Raw genomic sequence first — 22,732 nt, 5'->3', positions numbered from 1 at the left:
ACGACTGAAAAAAAAATCGATCTTATCGAAGAAACAGTGGATTGTTCTACTGATAAAGCGTTGCTGATGGCAGGTGGTAAATGTCCTTCGATTTTGCGCACGGTTCAGTGACATAACTCTCAACTCACTATAAATATAGGTTCCAGTAGCTTTGTGACACAAGAAGATACAATGTTGGCAGTCGTGAGTCTGTTAGCTGTTTTGTCGGTGGCAGCGGGCCAATTTAAGGACCCACACTATGTACCTGGCCATGATACTATGGTGCACCTTTTCGAGTGGAAATGGATGGACATTGCCAGAGAGTGCGAGGAGTTTCTTGGACCAATGGGTTATGGTGGAGTACAGGTAACTGAGTTATTAGTCACTCCTAAAGTAGTAACTTTAATGTTGTGTTACTCAGGGGTCAATGACCTATTAGAAAAATTGCAAAATTTTTGGACATTCTATTAAAATTAAAGATGGATCAATTTTTATTAAATACATCACTTCTTTCAATTATGAAAGACCCTCGATAATTGAAAAAAGTGAGGGAAGATACGCGTGCAAGTATCAAAGTCCACTCACTCTATAGAATTTCTGATTGCATATCTCATTTTCTAATTAGAAGAAAGTTGAAAAAAGTGAGGGAAGAAACTTGTGCAAGTGTCAAAGTCCACTCATTTCTCTATAGAATTTCTGATTACGTATCTCATTTTTGAGTAACTGTCTAGACATAAGATTGTTGAACGTATTCCGAACGCAACACTCTACTACTGCTTTTGTGCTTCGATAGGTATCCCCGATTCAAGAAAATATAATAATTGAAAACAGGCCATGGTGGGAACGTTACCAACCACTTTCCTACAAATGGATCACTCGATCAGGTTCGAAACAGGAATTTACTCAAATGGTAGCAAGATGCAACAAAGCTGGGGTCAGAATCTATGTCGACGTAATTGCCAATCACATGGCAGCGAACCATCCAAACGCACATGGTACTGGTGGCTCAAATGCAAACACGTACGATCTTCAGTACTTCGCTGTACCATACAACCGCACACACTTCCACCGAAGTTGTCCCATTACCAATTACAATGACGCGACGAACGTGCGAAACTGTGAATTAACTGGTCTTCATGACTTGGACCAAGGAGAAGAGTATGTCAGGTCGAAGATCGTTGCCTTCATGAACGAGGCTATTGACGTGGGCGTTGCTGGATTCCGGTTTGTACATTTTTTGTCAAAATTGCACTGCCAAGTGAAAACAAAAGCTCCTATTTCTTCCTTCTTTCATAGATATCTTTTATTTTAAAGTAATATTTATAGAAACTGTGTCCCTAAGATTTAATTAGGTACTGATATTCCACTAGATAATTGAATAACTGTTTCACTTAAATCTCCAAGTAATTATATCAATGAACTTAAATTTTCGCCTTTCTTCTTCAGCATGGATGCTGCTAAACACATGTGGCCGAATGATCTGAAAGTTATCTACTCAAGATTGAAGAATCTGAACGTGCAGCATGGTTTCCCAAGGAATGCTCGGCCATTCGTGTTCCAGGAAGTAATCGATTACGGAAACCGTGAAGCTGTATCGAAATATCAGTACAACAGTATTGCAGCGGTGACGGAGTTCAAGCACGGTAGCGAGATTAGTAATTCTTTCCGCGGCAACAATCTCCTGAAGTGGTTCGCCAACTGGGGACCAGCATGGGGTCTCCTTCCATCGCAAGACGCGCTGGTCTTCGTTGACAATCATGATACTCAGCGTAACAGTGGTCCTTCAGTACTCACTTACAAAGCAGCTAAATTGTACAAGGTATTTCAGCAGCTCTCTCTTAATATAATTTATATAATAGTTACAAAAGGGCTAGCTTATAGGTGGTATTAAGTAGAACATAGTAGAATATGTCAGTCACTGATCAGACAAGCATGTTACATAACCTACTGATATGATGTTACAAAATTATAGCGCATTTATTTGATCATTTTTTAAATTCAAGCCTGTTAATCACCTGTGTCAATTTAACGAGAGATAGTAGAACTAATATCTCCCAAACTTTCTTCGCCAGAAGTACAGGCCCATTTAATAGACCAGTCACATGCAATTCATCTGTTATTGAATCAAGCCAGTTTCGAAATGACAAGTCTATTTGCTCAGCTTGCGAATCAAAGAGAACACTGTTGTCCTTAGGAAACCGATCCCACGAGCTCATAAGATAATTCTCCAAAAGCAAATATTTGTCTAAATTACCATGTTCAGTACTGATCTCAAAAAATCCCAATTAAAAACGTTACAGATGGCAGTCGCCTTTATGTTGTCCCAAACCTATGGCATCCCCCGCGTTATGAGCTCGTTCGATTACAAAAACTTCGATGAAGGCCCGCCACACGACAACCAGGGCAACACACTGTCCCCCGTCATTAAGTCTGACAAAACCTGCGGCAATGGATGGGTCTGCGAGCATCGTTGGCGACAGATTTACAACATGGTGCATTTCCGCAACGCCGTCGCTGGTACAGGCCTCACGAACTGGTGGGACAATGGCAGCAATCAGATTGCATATGGCCGTGGTAACGCTGGATTCATAGCGTTCAACGGTGACAACTGGGACATGAAGGTGACAATCAGGACCTCGATGCCAGCTGGCACCTACTGCGACGTGATTTCTGGAAGCCTGGAGAACGGGAGGTGCACTGGCAAGGTGGTCACTGTGCAGTCGAATGGCAACGTTTATATAGAAATCTTGAAGAATGAGATGGACGGAGTTCTGGCTATCCACAGAAACGTAAGTTCTTCATGTTTTAATTATGAGTACTACTTTGATGGAACATTATTTTTTTTATAAAATAGTTTAATAATTGTACGGTGTATTATAATGTTTTCAGGCGAAACTTCGTTAGAAGCATCTGATTAGGGAAAAGCACTAGAACAGAGTGAAGGAGAGGGTAGCGGTGACTTATTTTTTACTGCTGTGGAAGTAAGATAATTGCTGTTCATGAATTTAGAATGCGGTAGATTGTAGTTTTCTGTATAGTCGGCGACAGTGACTGAATCCTTTGCAAAGTTGAGGAGAGTATTCCGTTACTAGACAGACCATCTTCACTGTCTCTCGATATGTAGCTTTCTCTTTTAAAGACTTATAAATTTCTATGAGCCATCCTTAAACGAGAATAGTATTGTAATTTATGAACAGCATGTAGGATTCTGTTCCAAAAATTTGTAGAAGACTATGTAAACTATTTTACATTGTAATAAATCATAGTGCAATTAGAATTGCTTATACTATTTGATTTTTAGATACACCTGTTTCTTCATTCTGCTTCTTTAACTTACCTAAAAAATACCTACTCTTGAGATAATCCCTCCGCGATAGCCACTTTAATAACAAAATCAGAAATGAATGAAACACAGAATTAGCAATAAGTAAAGAAGTATTTTTCAACAAAGTTTATTTTAACAGAAACAATGTACTGTTCTTGTTCTCTTTTCACCATTATTTTCTACTATACATAGTATGACAATTAATCGTAAAATAATACACGACAGACTCGCGATTGGAGAAGTAAAAAAAAAGTGAATGGGTAGTCGAAGGGATGGGAAGGTTTGGATCGCAGAAATTAATAGCGGAGGGAAACGAAGGATGGAGAATGGATGGATAAACATCGAAGTATCACAAGACTGCCCTATCGCACGCCATTTTCTTCCCCTTTCCTTTCTCCATTTCGTTCGTCTTTTCCTGTACAAACATACCTCTTGCTCTCCTTTAAATAATTTTCGTCTCGTGAAATTTTCTTTTCTCTCTTTCTTTGCTCCTTTTCGCTGGCGTACATACGCATTCTCTCTCTCTCTCTCGCATTCTCTACCTTTCGACTTATCAGAGCTATCCTGCTGCCCGATAACGTTACGATCTCGTGCTACGTGGTAATGATGCGCGTGAACCCCGGCTACGTAACTAAATAAAATACTACGGGTCCTCATGTAAAAGCACGATATAAATAAATGCGAAAGCATTATGTACAAGTGATCTCGGTTTAAGTAAAAGCCGCTAGCTCAGTTAATGTCCGCGCGTTCCTTCCAAGCTTTCACTGCTGTTCTCTCAACATATTTATCTCCCTTCGCATTACAACTGAACGAAATTACTTCAAACGAAGACTATGAAGAACAAACGCTTAAGTACAAACTGAAAATCATCTTCTGCGTCAAAAAATAACAAATCTGAAATAAGAGAATTTTAAAACCTGCTTCTTCTCTTGGTTCAAAATAATAATTTTTCTGGTAAAAATACAGCAAGAACATTGAAAATAAAAGCATGTGAATAGTTTGAGGAAAATAATAAAAATTGTTCATTTTTTGGAAGAAATAGAAACCTGGAAGTACGTGCAACTGTTGCGCGCATAAAGCCGCGTTCTCGCATGTGAAACGTGTGATCCATAGATCTCCTTTTAATTTTCTCTGCGTCTCGCGTTGCACAAGTAGAAACCCGGCCTAACGCCCACGCGCATACGCATGCGTAATTATTTATAAATGTATATAGTCTGCAGTAAATTCAGGCTAATGTAAATCTAAAAATACTGCTCGTCTTACGAACTTACCAACATTCGATCTAACCATCGTCACCGACCATTCTCGCTCTAGGACATCTCTTTAGCGTCTTAACTATTAAACGTGAATACAATAAGGCAACGGTTTACTACTAAATAAATAAACGTTAAACGTTGTAAATAAGAGAAGAAAGAAGATTAATTTACAATTCTTCTATGCTATTGTTACGGGTCCGTCGCACATTAATCCTATGTAAATCGCTCGTCTACGATCGTCTGCGTGTATGCAACATTGCGTATATGTACGTATGTGTGTGGAGTTTCTCCTCTTACGTTTTGCTTCTCTGCACGTAGAACGCTAGCAAAAATATAATTTAGTATATTTATCATTATAATTCATTTATATAAAAACTTCGTTAAAATATATAAAAGAAACAACGATTTGAGCAAATACGTATCTCCTACCATAGTTAAAAGTACCGCGTCGAAACGTTCCCTTCCTTTATCGTTATTGCACATAAATTTTTGTTAATAAAATGTTGTCTCTTCTTCTCCCCTTTCCCTCGCACACAGTCGCCCTCTCAATCATCCTTATCACACTCGCGGAACACAACAATTGATCAATACATACTATCAGTATGTACACGAATTCGTTGCATGTCGATCTGTATGTTTTAATCACTTATTTGGTGATTAAAAATTCACTGTCGTTTGACAGTTATAGTCTGTCATAGTTAGGTTTGCAAAATTATTCGAACTCTCCATAAATGGAAAACATAGGTAATTGGATTGACAACTCTGAACAGAAATTAAAAACATTAAAAATAAGTAACCCTAGCAATTTCATAAAAGGAAAAACAGAATGCAAATAATTCTCTGAAGCTTATAGAATATTAAAATTGAAATTAAAATAGCTTCAGATTTTAAGAAAGAAAAAACCGCACAATGGTATCACGATAAAAAAGAAACATTTAATGATTAACCAAGTCACGTAGAAGAATTCGAATAATTTGCTATTGTTTCAGCTTCTCAGGTAACAAGTTACGATTAATCATTTAATAGACATATTTTCATCGAGTCACTGATTTTCGAATAACAAAGATTATCGACTCGCTCTCTAAGGAAGGCCAGCTTTTGGAAGACATTATAAACATAGGCACTCGTTTCGTTGATCATCGAATTATTTCCTCCATTTACGACGGAGATCATTTAATTTTCAATCACGTTTCAATTACTCTAGACTTTTCAACTCCTTTGATTTTCACCGAGTCAAAGCTCCTCAAGGATTACTCCCACCTCTAAGAGATTTCACGGTCTAATATGCTAATTATCAATGAAGAACCCAACGTGTGAGTCCGGTTAGGTCAGCTAGCGTGCAGCTCTTAGATAGTCTAAATAGCCAAGGAAATAACTACATGCACGGGACGCTTGTATCAGTGATCTTTTCATACTTCAGACGATAGAGCCAATTAATTCGGTTAGCAGACGCTATCAGGTTCTTTGTGCTCATCGCGTGTTTATTTCGAATTTATATCCCGTAGTAACGCATGAGCATTAGCACTTGTTAGTCACCCTCCGCTTCCCTCTCACTGAAGGAGGAAGAGTCTCGCCTCTTGAGATTCAGAAGTCTGACAAGCAACGCAGCTCCTTTAAGACCATCAAACCAGTTCACCTGAACGTTCACTACCAATTACCAATTAGCAAGGAAGCTGAGCACCCCCAGGTGGACCAGCGTTATTACCAGACTCCTCTCAAATGAAATCTAACTCTTGTTACGTGTAATCTCAGGGACTCAGTATTATCCACCTTCTTCCCAAGCCACTGACAGTAGACTCCACATTCTCGACACCAATGTATAAGTCTGAATCGGTATATCAGTCCTTCGTTCATCAACATCAATAAAACGAGCTTCTCGGATACTCAACAGCACTTTCAACGTCAGTCTCCACCGAAATGTAACACTGTCGAGTTCTCCGAGTCACGAAACTCGCCTGCCCAGTTACATCTAAGTACAACGCGCCAAAGACAACGCTCGAGGATCCCTCTTCAATCAATTTCCTCCAGGTACTCGCAGCTCTCAGAGACTCTCCGAGAGCTGATAAGATCCCACTCACTCTACGACTGTCCCCAAAGTCTGAACACTGTTAAGTAAAAGGCGGAGGCTCCAGAACGCAAGGTGTCCGCGATCGCCACACGTAAGTGCCGAGTGGCGCCGCGTCACTGCTTAATAGGCTTCTTGAACACGACTTCCGGCTTGCGTATGGGTCGTATCACGCGCCGTTCTATCCTCAGGGCCCTGTTCGGGTCAGAGGCGGGCGTCGGCGCGGTTTCCAAGCCCAGTGGAGTCTCCGCCATTATTTGTCAGTTCCCCGTGCTGCTGGGTCGTCTGCCGGGCAATTGTTGCTGCTGCTGTTGCTGTTGGTGCTGCTGCTGTTGCTGTTGGTGCTGCTGCTGCGACGCGGCCGCCGCTGCCGCGGCTGCGTTCAGCGCTGGCAGAGGTGTCTGATGACAGTGGGCACAGTGCAAGCAGACTGTGCAGGCGCCCAGCTTCCGGGCCAGGAGGGCGCGCAGCTTCAGTGCTGGACCCAGTTTCATGCCCATTGGGCCTGTTAAGTGGTCCTCGGAGAGAAGGGGCAGCGCTGCGCCGTCGATACGATGCTCGCGGAAATTCTGAAAGAAGAAGAAGGAGACGTTAGTTGAGCAGAGTTATCAGGAAATTCTGAAGTATGTGAAATTCAGAAAATCCGAGTAGCAGCTTTAACCTTGGGACGGCGAGCACTGGGTTAAAAGCGAGCCTGAGTCAGCTGGCTCTGCTCATAAATATAAAACAGTCCGTTGTCCGAGGGTTAAATAAAGACTAGAAGATGACATTCACATTTTTTAGAGGAGTAAAGTCTTATGTACCTGTAACTAAGAACTCGAGTAAGAAAATATCTTCGTAAAATCCTCTATCTGATCTATCAGTAATAAAAAGCAGGATTCCTCGCGTGTTAATTTTTTCCCGCAACGATCTATCCATTCCCATCAAATCCCTCCCGATTTTCATTCCCCAAAGACCCTGAAGGTCACGTTTCAACCAACCGCAACCGCAACGCGCGAAATCTCGCGAGTTCGCATTGCATCGCGTCGCGAAGCGCAACAAGGTGCATCCTCAACGACGTGGAACGCCACGGCGCTCGCTCATTAAACCTCTGTTCCGCAAAAAAAGTCAGAGAAGCCGTCTGCCGTGGATAGAATCAGAATGCGAGGACGAAGGCAGGCAGGGTGGAATAAAGAGGGAAGGAGGTCTGTAAAGAGGAAGGGAGAAGGTAGAGCAGAGACGGAGGACGAAGGGGGAAAAGGGACAGACGTTTCATTCACGTTGTCGGAGGGGGCCAGGAACGTAATTGCAGCTGCAACTACTGCAACTTACCCCCGCTGCACTGGCCCCCTTTGCCGGCTGCGCTCGCGCGGCCACTCACACCGTAGTACGATCGCCTCCTTACTATACGTGTTCGCGGAATACGGTGATTGCTCGCCTCGCTTATGAATGAAATATTCAACGCTCTAATGCGGCTCCTGCACGCAAAGGCAGACCGGTCTTCCTCGAGCATTCCACCGCGGAGGAAGAGGCACTCGAGGATCGGGATCGGTGTAAATCGAGGTCGCTCTACGAGGCCTTGATATCTAGGAGGAAACTTCGCGACTCGCTAATGCGAGGAATGCTATTCTTTGTTTCCCTTTTCTCTACCTTTGGGCGTGAGCGCCGCGTCTAGTTACCCGTTACTGCTGGAATGTGGATGCTATGGACGAGGGACTTTGCATTGACTTGCTGGGTAATGAATGGGAGTGTTATGTTCATTTGTTCTTGGGAGGTTTTAGTTCAGCAGGTGTCTTAGGTCTGAGCTGTGGAGAAAATAGGAGAGTATTGAGAGAGAAATGTTACTTCATTTACTAGGTTAATTTATGTTACGTTATATATTTAGAGAGTGTTCGACAAGTGTAATCAATTTTATGAAATAAGAGGAAACTAAAAATGGATTAGATTGAGTGGTTAAAAGTGGTATCTAAGTTCGCGTAGAATGCGTCTAACTAGGGAACTGATTCTACTGCCGCCGCTGTGTCTGGCTGTTGCTCCGCAGGTGACGTCGACCGACAGTAGAATGGGCTCCCGAGTCAGACACACCTTAGGAATATTTTCAATATTTAATAACTCCAAAACAACAGCTCACATATAATATTCTTACTCTTCATTTTCGCCTTATTTTGACATGTAGATTCACCTTCTAAGATTTTTGACACCCTCTACGTTATTCCTCCCCTTAAATATCACTTTCAGTCACCAATAAATATCCAAAATCAATGAATCTGAGGAGCCAAACAATCCTCCCATCAAATATCAAACAGAAAGCTCCAAGAATCAGCATTTCCAGGATCCCCATTTCATCTTCTCCCCTCCCATCTGCTAATTACAAAAAAGGAGAAGAACAACTGGCACAAATTAGCCTGCGCAGCCTCTCACTTTACATCCCATTTACTCGCGCGAACTTTGCCGTTTTGCCAGCGCGTCTGGCTAATTATCCCGTTCTCCCTTAAGAGCACCACGCATGAAGCAGCCAGCATACCGGTGTTAAACGAGCCTCGTGTGTACCAGAAGCGGTGAGCAAACGAAAGCGGGGCCATCTATCACGCGCAAGACACGGCCAACATTGTTTCGAATTTCTGATAAAGTTGGTGACGGTGATTCTAGCCTAGCGATGGAAATTCGCGAGTAAAGATGAAAGTCTGGTTCTTCATGGTCGTTTCATGTAAACGGTAATTAACGTTAGGCTGGCTGGAACGAGATATTAGCCTATGGCAGAGAGCAGAAGAACCGTTATTAGACGCGAACACGGCATCCGTTTCGCGCAATTGGCCCACGTACTCGAATTTAATGAGTCGTGGTTGAGAATCGCGTCAAAAAGGGGCGAAGTGCTATGACTGGGATCGCAAAGTCTTCTTCTATTTTCAGTTAGCTCAAGAAAGCGATGGATTTAAAGTTTCAGTAAGGTAATTTACTTTACAGATGTACGATGAATAAAATATACAGAAAATAAAATTAAAATGAACGAAATATTTTGTAAGTCTTTTGACTGACAATATGAAAGAAGTGTTAAATTAAAATGACAGTGTGTGTCTTACGTTAATCTGCTACATCAATTAGCAATTATACTCAATGTATGTCACACTCTTATCCTAACTGTTTCAGAAATTAGCAATCCGAAAGTTTCAGCGGTGCTAGTCACCAGGAATCACGACGAACGGAACCTGGATCATTTTATTCAATTTATTATTTCTTACTAGGTTGCACACGATAGGAAATTATAGCGTGTCCCTGCGTTCCCCAGAGTAGTAAGAGTAGAAGTGGTGTTTTTGTCGCGTTGAATTTCGTATAAAGAAACTGCTGAAGTGTATCAGAGAACCTGGGCTACAAGCAAAAGGCGTTCTTTTATTATATTAAATTGCCGTTCGGGAATAGAATGTTCCTGCGTAAGATGGGCCCTGCTCACCATCTCTTAGCTGATTATTATGAATTACGGCTCTGAAATCAGGGTATCAATTATGTTTGTAAGCCGTGGCGCCCACAAGTAGCACGAAATTATAGTGCACGATGTCTCCTCTCGTTGATTGAGCCGCGGCTTTTTGCCACACGGGATTCGCGATGGAAACTGTGAGCGCGAGCAAGCTTGTATGGTCTATTTCATTAAAACGCATTTAGAGGTAAAGTGTTGCCCCTTGAATCGCATTTTTCCCCCGTTACTTCCGACGAACATGCATGAACATGAGCCTCTCGATTCTTGCTGCAGGTTACAAAATTATACTGTACCGCGTTGATCTTTTTATTTGTTGCGAGCAGACAAGCTTGCTAATTTCATCGAAAACTGAAAAATCCTTCATGCGAATCTGTTATCGGATTAATGCATTTCCTGCATGAAATTACTGCTCTCGAGAAAAGTTAGTAATATATTAAAGAGGAACGGGGAAATGATATAGGAAGAGTAATGGTTGAAATATTTATTGGAGCTGTAGATAGAAGTGGAAGGTATGTAAGAAGTTTTATCAGAATTATAATTCTTGGGACTTCCTTTTAAAAAGTATTATTAGAGTCATGAATATTCAACCAGCGAGTTTACAGGAACTACCCTTATTAAGTTTCTAATGTTCTGGAGAACCTAGATCTTAACTACTACTTTTCTATACTTATCAATGTACATTAAAAAAAACATATTTTCTGAAAGTCATACACAGAACTTCCGTCCCATTGTTTTCGATGTGGACTGCAAGCAAAAGTTTCGTAATTTCACGAAACCCCTCACGATAGCCAACCATGCGGTCCGTGCGGTGCAGCTGCAGTTGCAGCGAATATATCATCCTCGTGTTGCACCGCGGGCGACCGCGGCCCTCCAAAGCCTCGACCACGAAGACAACCTATATTTTCTCCACCCAGTTCCAAACTCTTAAGGGCAAACGCGATCTCAGACCTGGTCCAGCATCAATTATACCTTCCACAAACACGCTCTTATCTTTCGCGCTTACCGACAAGCGCGAACTTTAAGCGCGCCAGCTTCGAATGCGCGCTGCTTAATGGTTCTTTTTGATAATTGCCTCTCAACGACTACAATTGCGAATTTAATTTGTTGTTTTTGGTAAAATGGTGTTCCTCAAAGAATCTGAGGTTATATTTGAGGATTTCACATATTTGAATTTTTGAATTTTTGAACTTTTGAATTTTTGAATTTTTGAATTTTTGAATTTTTGAATTTTTGAATTTTTGAACGTTTGAATTTTTGAACTTTTGAATTTTTGAATTTTTGAATTGTTGAACTTCTGAACCTCGAAGTGAATAGCCAAGTCCTCCCAACTTTCAAAATCGACAAACCTATAAATAAATGAATATTCCCATTGGAAGTATCTTCTGAAACTGTTTGCAAGGTGTTGTCGAGCATGGAAAGTACCGAGGATCCTCGAAAAGTAACAGCCTGGTTCTTACCGAGTTCGAATTCTTGACCCCGAAGGATCTCGACGCGGTTATAACCTCGGAAGAGCACCGACTCGGAACCGCGTCACGTTGGCTGTTCGCGGTGGAGCTAAGGAATCCTTCCCCTCAGTCCATTGGTTTCTGCACCGAGAAAAACGGCCTGTGGAAATAGCTAGCCCGTTGCAAAATCGAGCTTCAATCTCCGGGAACGAATCCACGGAATGCAGTAAAGACGTTGCTTGATTTTTCTCTCTGCTCAAGACAGACCTAAAATGCTTCTTGCATAAAATGCTGGAGCACTCTCAAATGAACGTAAAAGTAGACTTTATTTCTTTCTACCACGTTAAATCAATGGGTACGAAACGGAGGTTCCCCCATTTCAATTTTAATCTTTCAATGTGACCAATCGGATTACAGGCATTACTAAGTTGAAAAATTATCGAGAGACTGCAAATTTTTAACCCTTCAGCGGTAATATATTGCACATAATGTGCTTGGCTTTAATGAAGACTAGACCAAGACAAGATACATCTAAAACGTTCGTTTCTTTGGCTTCGTGGTACTTCGTGAATACTTCTGGTAACATGCTGCAAGTGCAGCGCGGTTGCAGTTACATGATTTACCGAGGACTTTTTAAAAAAGTGTCAAATCACTTCTCCGCGAGGCGTTTAACTGGCGCCTCGGCAACAGTTACCTTATTTACGACGCGTAAAATACTTTCCTTAATTATTCGACGGTTCTAAATCACCGTGCATCAGGTGCCCTTGGTGGCCTCGTAATAAAAGTCGTATCTCTGACATCGGGGAGCCTCGTCTGTTGCCACAGCTGTTGTGCAACAGCTTGACGAGTTAATGAGACAAACATTTTACGATGTGAAAAAAAAAATTCTACGGTGGTTACATGGCGACAGGTGACGCTGGCCCTCGATAAATGATGAAAAGTTTTATATTCTGGGTAATTGAATATGAATCACAGGGGATATTAAAAAAATGCTAATAGAAATTTTATTGCATCATTTGCTGGTAGTTTTTTCGATGGTCCTGGTCAAGAGTCGTTCAAGAGAAGTCGTTTCGTTTATTAATGACACGAGCCACTCTGCAATTTAATAATGTATGCAATTTGAGTAAACTCGATGATAAATTATAAATCTGGTCGTGAAGTAAAGGTAATTTTAAGGATCAATTATTTAGACAACCACTATCCTAAACTATAAACTAGTCGATTATGAGTGACTACAGGGTATCGATGAAGTATTACAGTATAAAATGACACAGTATAACAAGAAGTTACTCACGAAGATCACGCTACATATGTATTTGAGCTGAAAATGGTTGCTCGACGTAAAGAACGAAGCAATCAACCGATATGAATCTAGGACGAAGCGCTTCGAAACGTTGTGCAATCGTTGTTATAACTTTTGTTAACGCTACCTGTATCCAACTGCTGCATTCGCTTCAGGCTGTTACGCGCTCACGGCTACGCCTTATATGGAATTGCAGTATGCAAAACACGACGTAGGATGAACCGATGCTCGGAATTTACGTTTATGACTCGCTGTCAGGTTCTACACTACTCTACAAGGGATTCAGTCGGTAAAAACATGGAGTATTAGATATAGTTTACTTCTTCCTTAACAGTTGCTTCCTAGATCAAGTGATCGAAGAGATTTCGAAATTGAACGTCAAGAAGCTTCAGAAAAAAGGTTATCTATTAATGAAAAGATAACTTTCGTAATTAGAAAATCTTTTAAAATGATCATCTCCCCTGTTTTTCTTAAAATGGACAAATAGGAACTAAAGAGGAAGTAAATCACGAACTAATCTGAGGGTTGAAGGTAGTAATTGACTAAACAACGAGATAAAATATTTTCACGGAAGAAATTTGTCGGAGTTATCTTAGAACGAGGCCTCGGTTTTGCATCGAAGATTCCACGCGTGCGAGGAAACCGTAAATTCGCCTGGAATTTCTTTATGCAACGACGCAACCCGCGCTAGGTTCGACCGACGCCCGGAATTTGTGTCGAACAGGTATCAGAAATTCCGGTCACCTTCCACCTTTCGTTAATCGCGACCTTTATCTCGCGTGCTACTCGCGCCGGGGAACTTTGCATTTCCTGGCCTTTATTAATATTTAAACGACGCTTCGATGGAAGGTCTCATTGGAAGGTTGTCAATATCACTGACATTCGTGATTTTGATTCTGTCGAATATAATACAAAAATTGGTATATTTAGGAAACTTAAGCAGTAACAAAACATGTTTGTTATACAAACGGCGATTTGTTAAAAAAGTGTAGTATTATTATTCCTGGAATTCTGAATTGTAAACTTAGAAGCTAATTCTCAATTCTCAGAATCTTTGTTATTCAATATGTATAAGAGGGACATGACAGCGAATGCTCAGAGTAAAATATGAATGAAGAATGAAAGGAACGTAAAATATTGATGAGTAATTTATCTAAAAATTACAAGGGAATATTTAGCAATTTTACAGGCCATCAACTGATCGTGGAATAAGATGCACGATCGGAATCAGTGGAGAAATTCCTGGCCGATGGCGTACGGTAACCGCGATCGGTGGCTACGCCACTGTGCAACAGCGAACAAGAACCGGTGACCTGCCACGCCCTGTGGAGGTCGTCGCGCGCCTCTCTCGCGGACGACCGACGTCGACCGCCGCGTTCCGACGACCGCTGCCCACCAGCCTAACCAGATCAACATCGCCCCACTGCTTCCCTACTCCAGCTCTGCTTCCGTCTCTCCCTCTCTGCACCTCTTGCCGCTCTTTCGCTGCTTTCCCGCTTCCTTCTCTCGTTTCATTATTCCCCTCCACTCCCGCTGCTTTTATTTCCTTTTTACGCATCGTCCACTGGGCTTCCCCCCTTTCATCCCCCGTTTTTATTTTCCTTTTTCGATAACGTATCTGCGCTCCCATTTATCAGCCTTCTGCTGCGTTTCTTCTATCGAAGTGTCTCGTGACTTTCATTGTCGACTATCTGAATGCATTTCTGCACTTGTCTGTTGCATTCCTGTTAATGGTGTTCTTGCTTTCTTCTTGGTTTATGTACTTTTGTTCGTTTTGAGGGGTTTTTCTTTCTTCAGCTTTTCTTCTGGCTACTTTTATCGCAATTTTTTTTATTTCTAGATTTTTTGGGGCTCTATTTATCTTCTAATTTTAAGGTTCTAATCGAAAATATGCTTCGTCAGACCACACCCATACTTAATACGTGTACGATGAGATTCCTTACCCTCTATCTCGGATCAACTCCAGGGGTATTCATACTCAGAGTTCTTTGAGTGCTTCTGCTCCTTACTATTATGGAAAACACGCAGACGGATTGAGGACTTGGTAACCAGTTGTTTCATCTCAACTATGAGATAAACAAGTATTACTGACTTCTCGATTTTAATGATTGAATGAACAGAGCTGATCGTAGATAAATATTCTACTGAGTTGAATATTCTGCAAGTACAATCATCCAATAATAATGTTCTTCGTATATTCTTCTTTTTATAGCCAAATGTAAGCTATCACATGATCACGATCACGTCTTTACGTCATGAGCTATTTTCATGAGTTTCACCCCCTATTCAGGGTTCACTGGAACACCGCTATCTTCGATTTCCTCGCTCGCGTGACTCTTTTACGTGATATTATTTTCACCACCGTCCCAAGCTGCTCACGCCCAGCTCGTTATCCATTGTATTTACGTGCGCTTTAATTATTCTTTTCTTCTACGTACAAAATGATATTGGACACAAAGTAATTAAAACTGAATAACTCGGCCGACTGTGAAATAAGCTCGAGGAGATACGAATCGCTTAAGTAGACTGGAATTATGTCATAGAGGAAGTCACGAGCAGCGACATGTCGCGTGAGGAGAAAAAGAATACCTTGGTCAGACTTTCTTGTATCCATTAGCTGTTCAGACTCGCGGCAATCAAAGGATATTCTGATAAGGTGTAGCGGTTTCAAGAGCTTCAACTTCGACGAAGGTAAATCATAATAGCCTGAAGTACATAGCCAGAGACTCCACTTGATACGCATCAATTAAGAATTGTATATAGAATACTATTATTTCTGTGAGTCATATATAGCAACAGGTTGTTGCGTTATGACTGAGGTAAAATAAAAATCGCTAATATTGTAGCAGAGCGAGTTGTTATCAGGTGTGTTAAGTGAAGTAGACCGAAAAACCGATAAGTTAGTAGAAACTGTTATAGAAACAGAATATTAATACTACTAGATTGTAAATATACACATTAATGGTTCTAAAGTTGCAACTTCGTATGAGCAAACTTATGGAACATGTACATATTTTTCCAGATAATTGCCCCTATTGATAATTTAATGTGTTCTGACACACTGACGAATAACCAAAGAGAAAGTCAGAAAACAGTTCCAAGAAATATCGGAGGGAAGTGGCACTGAGCCTATATCGAGAACATTAAATATATCTGATTGACAGTACCTCTCGTTTCAACCCCCAAAGGTAAACCACGAAAAGTATATCTTCGCCTTCTTCCTTCGATTCCCCGATCAATCCCAGCCACGAGGTGTCATTAATTAATCGACTGTTTCACGCGACAAAAGGTAGAAGATACCTCGTAACGAGTCTCTAACTTCGCATTAAGCGAAAACACTGTGGAAAGGCAAGGCAACGAGAAAGCTCGGGGCTGGATGATCACCATCCACGCGGACCACAGTCGTGTCGCCATGTAATTGAGAGACATTCAGAGTGCATTAGCACTGGCGGCCAACAAGCAGCCGGGCGTATTAATTGCTCATCAACAATAATGAAGGGTTCGTAAGCCGATATTAGCATAACTAACAGGTTTCTCGGTAATGAAGCCACGCTCGCTGTCACGAGGCCACCGGCTTTTTATGTCTTTAGGACTTCTTGGGGGAAGGAGCTGGTACACTGGGCAAAGCGATTTCCGGTACAGAAATCCTGTGGAAAGAGGCTGGAACGCGTTGCCATTTTAATCGGAATTGGAAGGGCTCGGGGAGATAAACTGTAAATCGATGATCCTGACAAGTGGATTCTGCGATGCTGGAAGCTGGACGATAAGCTCCCTTTCGAGCTGGAATGCGAGGCAAGTTTTTGATAGCCTGTTCACTACAGAGCAGTAGTCAGTGATAGCTTACTCTTAATTAACGAGAACCGTGGTTTCGTGGGGCTTCAGAGTCTCAAATGTGCTGGTCTTTTTTGGGGGAAGAGAGAGGGGAGTTCAGAAGCTGAACTCAAGGGATATTTAATGTTACCAGCTACCATTGATTACTGCGGACCGAGTCAGATGAAGCAATTGGCCTCAGTCTGTTCCCATTAAGTAACTGGAGTAATTATGAACTTCATGTCATCTGAATTTAGTGGCCCATTAATTAATTGGATACGTATGTATTTTATGAATTAATTTTCGTTCATTCGATTTTAATCGACCAATCACGTTTACTTATTTCATCGCCTCTTGTCTTCCTCGACCTTCAACATATTGCAGGTGGCTTCATCCCCACCCTTCTAGTCTCTTCGTTATTCCTCCTCCTCTACTAGAATCTCTGCCGACGACTGGAAAGAAGGAAAAGGATCATCACTTCATCCTCAGTGCAACCATTTATCGGCTTCACCAATATTTTCCAAGATTCTTTATCTAAGATAACCAGAGTAGAAAATTCCAACTGCAACCCTTATCAGAGCGTTTCTTCGCAATGAGCAAAAAAGAGTGCGTCGAGAATTTAAATTGCCACCGATCGCAGCCGCTATCTGCTAAGTCGTGGCCGATCGTGTCCGCTGCCAATGGCGCCATAACGCTATTACGATACGGTAAGAAGAAAATTGCTCGACCCCGAGATACTCTCCTAGATCGTGTCCCGAAGCGAGATTTCGGATCACTTCGGGCTATCTGCGGTCAGTATACGTCGTTTCGAGAAATCGATAAGCCGCGCCACGTGAACGGAATAGATTGTTAGGGCGCCCTGGGCCGGCAGAACAATCGGAGAAAGTATCGACTCCAGGGTGAGGGAAAAATGAGCAAAAGGTCAACTCGATAACGAGATCGCGATACCAGGGATCCCGTTCATCTAGAAAATATCAGGTGACTGTTAGCAATAAATGATAAAGGCTTACCACAGTTGCGAAAATTAATGCATGAGAGCACCACTACCAGCTTAGGAGCTTAGGAGGATTCTCCATTTAGGCTCAGCTGAGGTATCAAAAAGGTGACAATATTTCTAGGACCCTATTTATTCGATAAGATTATTCCCTATTGAAGGCTACTGAAAGAATGAATTTAATACAATATCTATTCTATCATATAATAGTAGCTCATAGCTACCCTATGCAAATCAGCAATTCTGCACGCACCAACCCCCACAATTTCCTCATTGAATTCAGAATGTGTGCGAAATCAAAAAATAAACCCACACGTAAGTGGTTACACATTGTTGCCTAGCATTACTACAAATTACCGCCCCCGCAGAGCGCTTATGAACCAGCGCATTCTATTATTGGCTAAACCCTTGATAAATGCCTGTCTCCTTTGCGGCATGGTCCTCTGCAATAACTCGTTATTAAAGTGCAGTTCGTGATAAACTGGTGTCGATAAATCGGCCCGATTCGTTCCCGCGGTGCGCGCCCTGAACAGTCATGAAGTGATGAAATTAAACGTTCCAGTAAAATACAGGCCACAGAGGATAAGCTTGCTCCCTTTGCGCGATTAGCCAAGCAAAATTATGTTTTCTGCGCTGATAACGGTTTTAATGAGTTTCGCTGTATCTATTAGTGGCAGCAAGTTATCGACTTCGCATTTGTTAGGGGAACGATTTTCTGATTGAGTATCTGAGGTTATTTTATTCAGAACTGGTTGAGGTCCACCAGCGTAGTTTTGTAAGGTTTCTAGCACAACCCTGTGATTGTCATTCATTTCAGATATCTACGCTGATAACTGTAGGCTCGTCGAGTGAATAATTGATGACTAATCGTACCTATTATATTGCCCACTCTGAATAAAAATGTAATTTCTATGAGATAATAGAACAGAGTAACTAAACTTACGAAGTCTAGGGATCAGACTTAGTTCTTATCCATGTCACGAAATTCGAGAGAAGATCATCCTCATTCTAATCTTCTGTATTATCACTATCAAGACTCTTTGGCGGCGCACCTTTGGTACAGGAACCACATAAATCGATAACACGCCACTCGAACGCGTCACGAATAGAAGAATTCGCAAAACAGACGAACGAGAAAGCCTGTTTCATACACGATCGGCCAGCTGAATCTTGCAAACGCGCCGCTTCGCTTGTTTTTGCCAAGAGGTACATAGACCCAGGCAAACCTAACGTTGTTTCTGTTACCGTGATCGATAACACACGAGCACACGTTGTAGACACAACACATGTAGGATCGTTCGAACTAGCTTCGGGCACGTCGTCATCGATCAGTCGATGACGGCGATTAAGCCTGTAATACCTTAGTTCGCGATTTGATCCTTGGCAAAATGCGGAAAGATAGTCGAACAGAGGTGATATCTTCGATATCTAGACTGTGAAGCAAGAACTGAATGCTTAGAATCAGTATCTTCTAATATTTATGACTTTTTACAGAAGACAGATAAAGAAATAACATTTTGGTCCGTGAAATTTGTCCGTATTCCACTGCAGATGAAGATAAAACACGAAGTCCTGAACTTGTCTTAAAAATGATAAATCATCACGCTGAATCTCTCTCAAGAGAAATATAGGACGATCAATTAACATGTGCACCGTGTTATTAAGCATTTTAATGCCGTCAGTGTAGTTTGATAATCAGCTGGAGCTAAACAGATCCCCATTGAGAGTTTTCACCGGAAGCGAGACGGTCGAGGTCGGGACTAAAGGTCTAAATGCACCTCCGAGTACCGCTCGAGAATTTAAATTAGCTTAGAAAGTTCAGGGTCAGCTGGCTGCGAGTCTGTGCGTGCGCCCGTCGACGAAAAGCAGCGCGGAAAGTTGCTTGAGAGATCGAAGGAAACGATAGCCTTCAGCAACGGTGAGGAAATCGATTCAACCGGAATTCTTGCCGTGGAGCACGCTCCCGTGAAAGGAAAAGCTGTTTCGTCATTTGTTGTTTACTAGTTTCGCAAGAAACCGCTGCGCTTCTTGATTTCGACGAAGTCTGCAGAGAGATGGCAATCTCATTAAGGATTCATGACTGCAAATTCTGATCCTCGCTACTTGACAAATTACTGTTTTCGTTAAGCACACATGAATATACAATTATGAAATTAATTTCGGCTTAACATATTCAATACCTTAGCTCCAAGAAAAAATGACTGCACCATCAAGCTTGTATCGACATAATACTAAAATTGACAAATTCCTGCAATAGTAGAATGTCTACGTTTACCAAATCTATTTCAAAATCCCTTAAAATGGCTCGCCAGACCAAGCAAGGCTCTCAAAATAATAATAAACTGAAAGCATACGTAAAATACTGGCGAAGAATCCTCCCAGCCGTCACCCTGGAACCGTTCCACCCACACCCAGCTTCCAGCCGCGGGTCCCGAAAAAAAGGCCGACCTCGAAGCGCATCGACCTCTTCCCGGGGCTCACCTCCAACCTCCTGGCTGCACCGGCAACACTCGAAACAGCATGGCAGGGTGATCAAACGGGGAAAGTGGTCGCCCGGAGGAGAGACTCGCCTCTTCGAGGCGGTCTCTTCGAAAGGCAACCTTGCAATGACCTCTGCTGAACCCGGGTACCAGTCGCTTGGAGCGCAGCGGTCGGCCGTTCGAAAGAGGGAGACAGAAAGGGAGAAAGAGGGACTATATTATACAGCCATAACACCGTGGCTCTCTCACACAAGCAGCAGCGCCGAGGGGAGAGTGTTGTGCACCTATGGCCACCGGCGGACCTCCGTGCGGTCGGCAGTTATCTGCAGGAAATCTACTCTTGTAGGTATGCCAACAGATCTGGGCGGAGGTGCACGGGGGTTGCGGGGGAGTGGCGGTGGCCCCAGGATGCCCTGGTGTCCCCCTCGGAACCGCCACTGGCATCCGCGGCGGAGAGGCGAATGGCAGCGCCGCGGATAGAGTAGAACACCGTGCTACCAGCGGGGGATCGCGGCCCCGATACAAGATACTGCCACGTGTTACACGCTGTTCGCCACCAGAAGAAACGCTCGGTGTCCTCCCTTTCTTCTTTCGTCTCTTGTTCTTTCGGTGGTAGCCCGGATGTCCTGGCCAGCAGGCGTGGCTGACCACCTCCGAACAATGCGCGAGGACTCTTCCGGGTCGCTGAATAATGGAGACTCGTAAACCGGCCGATGGTACGACTTCGACGCCGCGCGAGGTCTAACGAGGGGACTTTGGGAGCTAACCAAGCTTTGTATTCATGAAAGCAGTTGACGTATTCACTTTGAGAATTCCTATTATGGACTTTTCGAGAGTTTGACACTGGTGGTTGACTATATTCCACTTTCGTAGGGTAAGGGTTAACACTGTCCCATCTGAAACTACGGACTATTACCTCGAAACTGTCAGCTACAATAAAGCCTACCATACCTTACCCATAATTGTCATTTCCACTTGGGTAGCCAGAGACAACCTGTCCCACCTTCTACGACTTCGAGGAAGGCACCTGTTCTGGACTGACGCCTCCCCCCATTGATTACACCCCGATCGAGGCTCGAGCAACATATTAAAACGCTTATGCAACCGAGTTCGCGGAACGACTGGCGAGGAGTGGGACGCTGCTCGGAAAGCTGACCAAAAAAAGAACGGAGGGGCGTGCTAATATCAGCGCACGGAGTCATTACACGGCCACGGCAGTGATTCGACACGCGAGGGGTCAGAAGACCGCCGGTGAAAAGACTACCATCGAGCAACCGGTGTTCAGCTTTCTCTCCGAGCGCGCGCTCGGGTTCGCGCGAACGCCGAGTTGTCATTAATTCGTCGCCTGGAATCGTTTATCTCGCGTTTATCCCAGGGTGCGTAAGTGAATGGCTCCCGGGGACCGTGGCGCTGTTATCGCGACGGCGATCGGTATATATTGTCCGTATAAATGCGCCGCATACTTTCCAGATGCCATTTAAGATTATGCAAATGGGGGACGCTCGGAGCGAGTCGAGTTTTAAAAAACAGCAGACCGCTAGCGACGGAAATTGAGATATTCGCGGAAGAGGGAAAGCTCACGGCGACAACGGTCCCTTCCTTTATCGGCGGGCCCACTCCCTGCCAGCCAGATAAATGAGAGGCCTCGGCGTAATCTGTATCTACCAATTAGGTGGTCCCCGCGAGCTGGCCAATTAATGACCGCATCGACTGTCATCCAGACACGATTATTAGCTTCGTTTTGCTCGCGTCAGTTCCCTTAGCCAGAGATTTCGTTGGAAGAAACCAGCGGGCCGGTTTACTGCGTTCAGCGTAGACTCGAACGAAATGGAGTGCCACTCGGAGTTTCTATTTGCTCGCGTTCTGATTAGGTGTGTTGGCTTGTGGATGACGATCCACTGCAGCAGGTTTATTCGAGCTTTTAAATTTTCTATATGCTTGCATAGAGTAATGTAAGTACTCGTGGCTCAGCTGGGACTTGATAACTTCTTCTGCAGGTGTCGATGATAATAGTTGTAGCAGCCTTATTTTGAGACTTGTGTTATATGGTTACAAGAAGGACTGAATTAGTCTTTCACTTTAGATTAAGCAAATTTTTTTGTTTATGTAATACTCACATTGAAGTCACTAAGTTTGGTTAGAATTTATGAATAAATATGTATCTACTAATATTCTTCTATTTCTTCAGTTCCCCTATCCCACATTATTCTTATCGCAGGACACCCACAGGAATTAGCAAGGTACCCTTCTGTTCTACCAAGTTTGTTCAAATAATGCGGGCTTTAGGCATCGTTTCCCATAAGAGCAGAGGAAGTTCTCGAGGAGTCCAGACAGCAAAACGCAAACCGGGGTTACATCGATCACGTCCTTTTCAGAGAGTGACATTTAATGCCGTGGGTGGTGGGCGCCACGCCAAGAGAAATGTCATGCGGCAAATACGAGTGGCGGCAGCGGTGCACGAATAAAAATCGTTTATTGCGGTGATATAAATTTATCAGTTGCATGCCAGCAACGACGGGAAGGGAGACACAATGTTGCTGGAAGATTTGTTGCTTTCATACAGTCTGATATCAATTTCCTCGTTCATTAAGCGGTTGTAATTTCTGCTCTTGTTGGGTAAAAAT

The 22,732-nt window shown here is 42.9% G+C and overlaps 2 protein-coding genes across 2 annotated transcripts in view; one reads left to right on the top strand and one right to left on the bottom strand.

Annotated features, from left to right (window-relative positions):
* The first annotated feature begins 171 nt into the window (after positions 1 to 171).
* LOC143182810 (alpha-amylase 1-like) lies at positions 172 to 3,192 on the top strand. The gene is made up of 5 exons (XM_076384050.1): positions 172 to 345; positions 773 to 1,203; positions 1,426 to 1,798; positions 2,280 to 2,768; positions 2,869 to 3,192. The coding sequence occupies exons 1-5, from the start codon at positions 172 to 174 to the stop codon at positions 2,881 to 2,883; spliced, it is 1,482 nt and encodes a 493-aa protein (XP_076240165.1). The 3' UTR covers positions 2,884 to 3,192.
* Positions 3,193 to 6,510: 3,318 nt separating this feature from the next.
* LOC143183829 (uncharacterized) overlaps positions 6,511 to 22,732 on the bottom strand; it is a 118,594-nt gene continuing 102,372 nt past the window's right edge. Inside the window, exon 6 of the mRNA XM_076385566.1 lies at positions 6,511 to 7,194. Coding sequence (XP_076241681.1) covers positions 6,886 to 7,194 — 309 coding nt within the window. The 3' untranslated portion in view covers positions 6,511 to 6,885. The remainder of the gene's footprint in view (positions 7,195 to 22,732) is intronic.

This window comes from Calliopsis andreniformis, chromosome 9, assembly GCF_051401765.1.
Source record: "Calliopsis andreniformis isolate RMS-2024a chromosome 9, iyCalAndr_principal, whole genome shotgun sequence".
NCBI classification, from domain to species: Eukaryota; Metazoa; Arthropoda; class Insecta; order Hymenoptera; family Andrenidae; genus Calliopsis; species Calliopsis andreniformis.
The sequence above is the reverse complement of the archived record's forward strand: the minus strand, read 5'-3'. Positions and strand labels throughout refer to the sequence as shown.